The sequence below is a fragment of the Zonotrichia leucophrys genome, chromosome 1, assembly GCF_028769735.1.
Source record: "Zonotrichia leucophrys gambelii isolate GWCS_2022_RI chromosome 1, RI_Zleu_2.0, whole genome shotgun sequence".
NCBI classification, from domain to species: domain Eukaryota; kingdom Metazoa; phylum Chordata; class Aves; order Passeriformes; family Passerellidae; genus Zonotrichia; species Zonotrichia leucophrys.
In genome coordinates this window covers 104788992-104798484 of record NC_088169.1, presented here as the reverse complement: position 1 = coordinate 104798484, position 9493 = coordinate 104788992, and the positions used below count along the sequence as shown (strand labels likewise).

Sequence of the window (9493 nt, the reverse complement as noted above, 5' to 3'; positions counted from 1 at the left end):
CCATATCTATCACCATAACCATCCTCTGTTTCATAGCATTTTGGAACTGACTCAACTGCAAATAATCTGTTCTGCTCAAGTGTTTTAACATAGTATTGACTGGTTTCTTCACAGGTTAATTTGCAGGCAACTGAAGCCATGGATGTTGACCAAAGGCTAGAATGTGATTGACTAAGGTTATGTCAGTTTTATCTAAACATAATTAGGTGAAATAAAATGGTTTTTAAAATTAAAATAGTTTTTGTGATATATCTTTTTATGCCATGGTTTATATGGTATAAATATATAACATACTATATAATATATTAAAATATATATTATATATTTATGTATACTTATACAGTTGTATACTGCATAAGTACACAACTTTTTCAGTCTGATGAGTTGTTTTATCAATGTATATCTCAAAATATGCGTTGCATTTTGGAAAGCAAGAAAATGCACCCAGATAAAAGTATCTTACTGTATTCCTGGGAAGCATATTTTCTAGTGGCTGGATCTGCTTTCATTTGGTTTTTGTATTTCATTAATAGACTGAAACACAATGTACAATAGTGATCTATGGTAAATAATGCAAAAATCAGGTCATATTGTACTTAAGCATTTTAATGTAAGTGCTTAATCCAAATCGATTTATACTGGTAGCAAAATGCTCTACTTTTTAGAGTAATAGGAGAAACAATAGTTCACTAAGAAAGATAAAATTTGCAACTCTAATATTTTAATGTTGAAAAACTGTGTCTTTCATATGAGAGACTGTGTCTAAAACACCTTCTTACCCTCTCTCTGTCATAATTATATTTATCTGTGTTATTTGTGATCACAGATGTCTTTGATAAAGCTACAGATTTTGGTCTGGACCTAATTCTCTAATTACAAAGACCTGAAAGCAGTTTGGGACTTATTTTCTTAATCAGTGACTGCCAACCTCTGCAAGCATTCCATACCTTCATTTAGGGTTGTAAGAACCAAATCCAGTAAGTGAGAATGCATTTGTAGTTTGGGTATGGAATGATAAATACATAAAGGTCCTACACTGGTGTGAAAACAGAAATAAAGAAGTGCATCATATTACGCTAATGCCATAGAATTTAAGGCATTTGAACAAGTAAGCAATTATTTTTTAATAGAAACCTATTTATAAAAGAGCTCAAGAAGATAAACCCCTTATTTTAGTTTTCATATTCTTTCCTCTTTAGAATGCTGTAATGGGATACCCTGCTGGTTTTTTTACAAAACCCAAAATATATATTAAAAATCGCCAGTACAGAAAAAGCTTGTAATATGGAAACACTATTATTCTTGAGGGAGAACTGGTACCCATTATTGTCAAATGTTTTTAGAAACATCGCTTTTTATGAGAAGAAGTTGTGGTATTGTGAGTCTGTGCTTGGGTGTGGAAAAGCACATCTCTATAATTGTTTGAATAATTGCCAAACACTTGCCTAGAAAGAAAACTAAAAATCTTTATTCAATCCTTTTTTAACTCTATTAATTCCAAGCACATTACACAAGAGAGAACATTTGGCTGACATTCAGTTTGTTCATTAGAAAGCAGCATGATCCATGGTCAGCCTTTCTGCACAATCCATAAACCTCACTCCAGAGCCTTTTGTAAGAGGCAAGGCAGAGGAACTCCCATGAGCCAGTTTGAAGAGAGGACATGCACCTTCATTTTGATGTGCAGAGAGATTGCTGGGAAGAGTTGACTGCATTAATGTGAAATTGCACATTGAAAAACACAATGTAAAAACATAAACCAGATAATATTTCACTTGATATTGACAATTTGGATTCTTTTCCACTGCAGAATTTACAGTTTGCAAACATTTTTTTACTGCCCGTGCTTTGTAAGGCCCTCCACTGTGCAGTTAGTGCACTGATGTTCTAAGAATTTGTTTTCCTAAAATCCTATATAAAATAAGAATTAAAATGAAAAAACTATTTATTAACAAAACCACAGCATCTCTTTTGAAATATTGTGCTCCCTTGGAAATGGTTCTTATTAACAAACAGAAGTTACCAATGTTTTCCTCACCAAGATTTACGTGTTTATTTAGTTTCTCTGTGAGATTGAAATGGCAGCCTAGTTTAGGTCATTATGCAATGTCTTGCTTTCAACATCTGAACTCCATTGCTATAATTAAAAAATATCAAGCTAATAGATGATGGTTTTGATCCAGTCCACAAACATGGTGACTCGAGCGTACACTCCTGGTCTCTGGGGAAGGGCACACCCTTCTCCAAATGATGTCACACCAACCAAAAACCACTTGTCCCCATCTTCAAATGTCAGAGGGCCACCTGAATCCCCCTGCAATGACAAATTCAAAAGTTAAAAGTGAGCAGTGTCAACTTTCAGGCAGAGCCTGTTTATGATGTCTGTTCATTTTGTTCCTTAATCATAGATGCTCCACCCCTGTATGTCTTTAGCACCAGAAAGATCAATATGAATATTTCCATGTGAAAAAATAATTGAAATTATCCATTTTTTTTTCTTTATTTTTTTAAATTATGTGAGCTTAAGCTGTCATTAGTCTTCCAATTCAGGACTGGACTTCAAGAGATTTTTTTTTAATCTTATTCCTTTTACGTACAGTCCTTCATATTTCACAAAGTCCAAGTAAATGTGGAGGATTTTTTTCAATTGAATATATTCAGCCAAAACACAGTTCTATTTTCAGTCACCCCAGAGTTTCCACAGTTTCAAATTTAGAGAACAAAATAACAAGATTGCCAGAAGAGGTGTTCTTTTCTCTCACCTCCTTTTCAATAGTTTAGCAGACATAGCATTGTAATAGAGACTGAATTTGATTTAGCTTGAGCTGGGATGAGTCAGCCGTGGGTGTCTTGTTTTGATGAGAAAGAAAACAATTACTATTTTTCATTGTCTATCAAGTTAGTTGAACCAGTATTAATTGTGTCTTCTCCAGGCCCTGTGAATGGATCTTTACCAGAGAATTCTGCAAGGACCCGGCCATTAAAATGCTTCTGCCCATAACCCTGAGGCATCCCAGAATGTTAAAGGCTGTGACAGCAGCCTAAAGGGGGATGTGCTATCAGGAATCACTTGTTTATCTTTGCTCATGGCTGACTGGTCATTGATCACAGGGCTGGTCACTTGTACTCTCTATCAGCCTGTGCTCCTACATGGAATTGTTGTTGTGTTTTGGATTTCTTTTTGTTGTTTTGTTTTGGTTTTGTTCAGTATAAGGTTCAGAAAGAAAAAGGGAAAGAGGAAAACCATGAGGGGAAAGGACATTAGTCTTGAATAGAATCCTTGTTCTAGACTGAACTGGGCAAAGTCAGGGCAGGTGGTGAAGGCTTAGGTTGGTAGGGCAAGGCAGTAGGAATTATGTGAAAATGCTCCTCATCAGCCTTGAGGGAGGGCAGCCAGTCTCCATGCCTCAGACTCCATACTGCTGGAATAAAAATCACGTGGCAGCCACCTCTGAGGACATTCTCAAAGAGAAGCGGGGAGTTAAAAAGAGCTGGAATGGATAAAAACAAAACCCACATGAACATATATCAGTGCAGAAAGGCAGCCTCTGAAATACTCTGGTGTCTGCTTGGGAAAGGTCTCCAGAGTCTACAGATTCTGGGGAAAAGCAGCTTTGCTTTCTCTCTTTCCCATAATGAAGGATTTCTGAGACTTCAGTCTATTTTTTATTTATTTTTCTGTTCTCTGCATTTCTGTAAGCGTGTGCCTCTCACCTTCATGGAATTACTCAGCAGGAATTATTCAAAGCCTAGTGCAAAAAATTCCCAGTCCTCATATTTATCTCCCTCCATGATTGTTTATGCCAGGACGACACACACACACAAATAATTTTAATTGTATCCTGATAAATTATTAAATGGGCAAAGTACCATGAGTAGAAGTTACATTAATGGACAGGGATTGTTCTGTTTTTCATAAGTGGAGGATCAGGGAGAGTTTTATTCAGTTAACTAGATGAGGTTTATGACAGCAGTGAAAATGAGTTGCTTCTACTTACCTGGCAGGAATCTATTCCTCCCATGTCGTATCCTGCACAGAGCATATTCTCAGTAATATTATATTTTGGCATCCATTGCTGGCATTTTTCATTAGAAAGGAGAGGGACCTCTGCTTCTTGCAGTATGTTTGAAGAGGGACCTGATGAGAATACAAAGTACATTTACCTGCGGCATTAAATACGTGCATCCCACAGGGAACGCTGATGGTTTTGTTCCTGTGCCAGTATGCTCAGCACACTCCTGAGCAGCAGGAATCCCTGCCTTACTGCTGTACTACTCAGGCTTATGCCCCTGTAACGCAGTCTCTGATTAAACAGGGCTCATTAACTGAATCCTGTCTTTCATTTTTGTAATGGGACTGAATTTGGTTATAATTGAATCAAGATTACTAAAATCAATGACTATGAACTCACTGTGGGGAGATCTAAGGGATGATTAAAGACTTAGGAATATGGGTTGTCCAGTGTTTCCTCACTATTCATTGAGTAACTTTGGTTATTTAAAGCTATTTTTAAATTATTTTAATAATTCCTACCCAAAATTTTAAATGCAATTTAACGTAGAAGTCAATGTATTCAACTGTGGAAGAGAAATGTCATGTTCATTATTTCAGAGAGACTCCAAATCTGGAGCACATGACATACAAACAGAACATACATTTCACACTGCAGTCAGCTTTCTTGACTTCTGGGGAAAATCATTTGCACATTGTCACAAAGACTAATCTTCCTCTTCCCCCACCCAATATCTGGAACTCAGATGTACATATTTCATGTTGAGAAAAGCAGTCATCATAACTTCTAAGTGGATGTAAGAAGCTTTCTTCATAGCCTAATGAACTTAGATACGCATGGTTTTTTTCCTAAGAGATATAAGTATAATTTTGCTTCAGAGAAGGAATAGTGGAATGGGATATTTCTTAAATTTTCATGTGGAAGAGTAGCTCTCTAAACTATTTGACCTTAGCAACTCCTGTGGGATAGGAACAAGCCTGCCCTCACAGCTACATGACCCACCATCATTGCGAATAGCCCCCCAGCCAGCAATGGAGCAGTTAATTCCTGGTGGAAACTGTTGATTCTTTTCTGGTAGGCAGACAGGTTGGATGTAATCTGTGAATGAGAAACAAGTAATCAATTTCAACCTCTTCCCTGTATTCAGGTTTTATGAAGTCATACTAGAAAAGGTTCATTCATTCAAACCCACTTTTTGCCAAGATATCCAGGAATTACTGAGCAGACTCCCCACCACCCTCATATGCTCAGCATAATAGAATAAATGGGTCTTTTGGAAAAACAAAAACTCACCTGTATACTGCACTTTGTGTTGAAGGTGCATCAGAGCAATATCACTGTCTTTTGTTTGCTTCATGTAATGAGGATTTATAATTATTCTGTCAATGTTTTGAACCACTGCTGGAGGCTTTGCCAGGTCTGACTGGCTGTACAAGCCAAGAGCTGCTTGCCAGCGGGATGGCTTCAGCTGTCTCCTGGAAATATCAAAGAGAGTATTCACAATTAGGAATGATTAATGGAAGTCTTAAAAAATGTGTATCAGATAAAATGCTGATATCTAGCCTTGTGGTAATCTGTAGCATTTGCATGTTTTGTCAAATAAAACATAGAAAATAGAACAAGGTAGATGTGCTTAGAATTCCATGAGCATACTGTCTTAAACATCCACACTGCAGATATGCGTTGCTGATTTTTTTATGGTGAGCTTATAATGCATTATTTATAATGAATTAATCAGATGGTGGTGCAGAGGAGGGAAATACATTAACTAAATTACCATGGCTTTTTAAACACTATGAAGAATACTGCTGACTGCTGGCAATTAATATTGGTCCTAGTTAGAAAATTGTAATGGAATGTCTAAGGGATAAGAGGTCTGAGATGTTGGAAATGCTGCAGCTCACAGACTCAGAAAACTAGTCCCTCAGGTTTAATCTCAGTCAAACAAGATATGCTAAAGCAAAATATGACATAATCGGCATTTTTTCCTTAATCTACACATGCTGGTTTGAGGCTGTATTCATCAGAGAACTTTAATATTTTCTGGTTTTTAATCAATCACCTTATGATTTAAAAAGTACATTTTCAGCCTGATTGTTGGACTGAATTGGTTTCTGCTCATCTTTTGGTTTGACATCAAGAAGTTCTTTTGTTCTAAACTAGGAGTGTCCAAGTTAAATGTTCAGAACATGTGAAACCACAAGCTTCAATTTAGGAAAATTCTAGCAAAGGCAAAATTAGATTTAGTTGAAAAGAGAAAGGTGATTCACATGAAAAGGAAGTATCAAGACAATTGTGGATTTATTGTGAGGAAACTAAGGGGCTTAATCCTTATCATTTTAGTGTCTTTGTGTGGAATGTAGTGCTCATCATGCCATGAGGCAGTGTTGGGATTTTGGCAGTTTCCACTGCCTTACCATTTAGCTATTTGTAGTGAAAGCTCTATTCTAATTTTGCTTTTAGGGTTTTTTTGGTTGATTTTTTTTTTGCCATTCCAGTTTCTATATGTCTTTTAAAACATCTGGTTTTATTGTAGATATTATGAAATATCCTAGAAAATATTTCAATATGCATCACTTCTTGGAATGATACAAATTACACCATAGAGAAGATATCTACTATTGCCTAATCAATGCACATAAATCAAGAGTCATTCCAGTGATGCACAGTAAATCTTGATCAATCCAGGATAATATGTAGGAGGAATGCTGTGTTTAATTTATGGGATATGATGTCAACTTTTATACCACTGGTAGAGGAATTCACCCAATTTATGGAGACCCACAATAATTATGGATTAAGAACCAATGCTCAGTATTAATACCATGCATTTAAAGTGCAATTCCTTATTGTTCAGGAAATGCTGCTTTGTTTCCACAATTGTCTGCATTAAAGTAAGGACTGAGGATTTACCTGGGAGCTTTCAGCTGAGACTACAAGTGATTCAAAACATGGTAATTAAACCAGGAGTTTGTTAATTTTTCATATCACCATCACAATTTGTTCATAATCTGACGCCTCCTCAGTGAACTTGCACATGAAATAACTTTACCCATAGACACAGTGTGCTGCTGTCACCAGCCACTCGTCACTGACAAGGGAAGCTCCACAAACGGGTTGGAAATTAAAATGGAGTGAAACTATCCAGGGCCAAGCCTCTCTTCTGGCATCATTTCCACCTACAATTCTTGTTCCATTATTCTGAGTTAGCAGGTTTTTTCCACAAGCTAAGAGAAAGCAAAATAAAATAAAACAAAAAACTAAAGGGATGTTGCATATTTTATTAGACTAGTCCATCTTCTTGGAAAGAACAAGGCTTTGTAGAATCTGAACTGCTATTCAAAAATACTGTGGGAAAAATTTTGGGTTTTTATAGCTGAAATCAAGATGCAACTGTCTAAGTTGGATTTAGATGTTTTCTTTCCTCAGATCTTCTGGAATTTTTATACATTTATTTTATAAATGTTTTCACTACAGATCCAACTCTAGCATACACTTAACACTGAAATCAAGCGAAGACTAAATTTTCCTTTGTTTATATCATTATGAGTATAGCATTTATAGTCCATTCCCTAACCTTTCCATTCAAGCCATAAACATTTGGCTTTATGATCTGAACAATTTGATCTCTCTGTGAAACATTCCTGGATTCTGTGTGCTTACATTGAATATCATTGTACTTACATTGAATGTTACATTGCAGATGAACCACCAGGTTGTCCCGACAGTGTTCTCTAGAATAAAAGTGCAATTAAATCACAAGTGTCTGCACAACAGATAACTCTGACTGTCAAATATATATATATATATATATATATATATATACACAGAGAGAAATGCATACAATCATATATATGAAAGCACATTCATTTAGCAGTATCAGCCTGTTAAGTATATGTTTAAATTATGTTTTAATTATAAGTATACAACATTATATGTTCTACAACTTTAAATGTATATATTCCTCTTCAGTGGGCACTTAATTCATTTACATTATGGAAATAAAAGTATACTCTTGTGTTTTAGGGAAATGGATCATCTGCCTGAGACTTGCAATAAAGTTATAGCTGCCTATGGTATTTTTCCTACCTTTTGAGATGTTTTCAACACCTTACCACTAGAGATCAGTGTGGCCAAAGAATTTAAGAGGTTAGTTTTATATCCCTGCATCATTTTACTAAGAAAATAATGCTACTGTAAAATACACAGTTGCATATGTTAGGCTAGAAATTATTTAGCAAATATATAAAGCCAGAGTCCGAAGAGCACAAGACCATAGATCAAAACTGCTCAAGCATTTCTGATACCCAGAGGTTTTAATATTATGTTCATAGTCTGTAATGAATCTGAAACACTTGGGACAGTGTGCGTGCTAGCAATTCAAATCTGATACAGAAATGAGAATGAGGGGAAGATAGAAAACCAAGCTCTGCCAACAGTTTGTTTCCAGTGAGCATTTCCACATTCCATTTGTAAATAGAGTAGGTGAAGGATACTTTAAACATGATAGGGAATGATGTATCCCTCACTGTGTTTGCTCTAAAATTTGTTATCTGCTGTGAGTGAGATGTGACCCAGTAATTTCCCAATGGCACAGAGGGACATGAAATAAAGTGGGAACTGCAACCACCCACCACCACCCCAGTTAAACTTTCACTATAGTGGGGTTCAGATGAGATATTCCTCTGGCCCTGAATAGTCCCACATTGCCATTTTCCACTTCAAGGTAGGTACCTAATTTTAAAGCTGTAATTTAAAAAGTGGAAACCATTTTCTGTGACGTATCCAAATCCGTAACCAGACAAATATTAAGAAACCAAAAATGCAAGAAACCAAAATCACCTTTGCATAAACTTCAACTAAATACCCTTTTCCATGATGCCTTCATAGGCTTTCAATGTGGGGGTCAGTGGTGCTGTATATTAGGTCTCTTATCTAATCCTATGCTTTCTCATAGGTAGATGCATAAACTACCTGAGCTAACAATCAAAGTGTCATAAGTAATTTTACATTTTTCATGTAAAGGGAGTTGCCTGTCCCACCACAAGCACCCACTGGTTGGGTGCTTCAGCAGAAATTACTTCATTTGCCTCTGCTTCTTCCTCTTTGTGGAGCTAGCTCCCAGCAGGAGAAGCACATTCCTGCCTGCACTTGAGCCCAACAATTCTCAGCTGCCTCTTGGTCTGCACAGGAGTGGCCAAAAGGCACCAGAGGCATGTGCTGAGCACCCTCCTCTGTGCCTCCCTGAGTGTCAGCTGTCAAGCAGCACGCCAGGCAGAAATCTGGAGTAGTTAGGGCATCTGTGAGCGTGATCTTCACTTAGAACTGGCAAAAACAATTAGTCCCTGTGGAATCTGCTCACATGTATCAAAAAGGCAGGATCTGGGGCTCTTACAAAAAAATCCTGCCAAAAATCACATTACCTAAGGGCACCAGAGAATTCTTTTGCTTTCTCTGTCACTGCAGATTTCAAGCCCTAT

General features: G+C 36.7%; 1 protein-coding gene across 1 annotated transcript in view; it reads right to left on the bottom strand.

Annotated features, from left to right (window-relative positions):
* Positions 1–2143: 2143 nt before the first annotated feature.
* TMPRSS15 (transmembrane serine protease 15) overlaps positions 2144–9493 on the bottom strand; it is a 49041-nt gene continuing 41691 nt past the window's right edge. Inside the window, 6 exon segments of the mRNA XM_064701864.1 lie at positions 2144–2314; positions 3999–4138; positions 5016–5111; positions 5307–5488; positions 7066–7240; positions 7698–7747. Of these exon segments, the coding sequence (XP_064557934.1) occupies positions 2144–2314; positions 3999–4138; positions 5016–5111; positions 5307–5488; positions 7066–7240; positions 7698–7747 (814 nt within the window).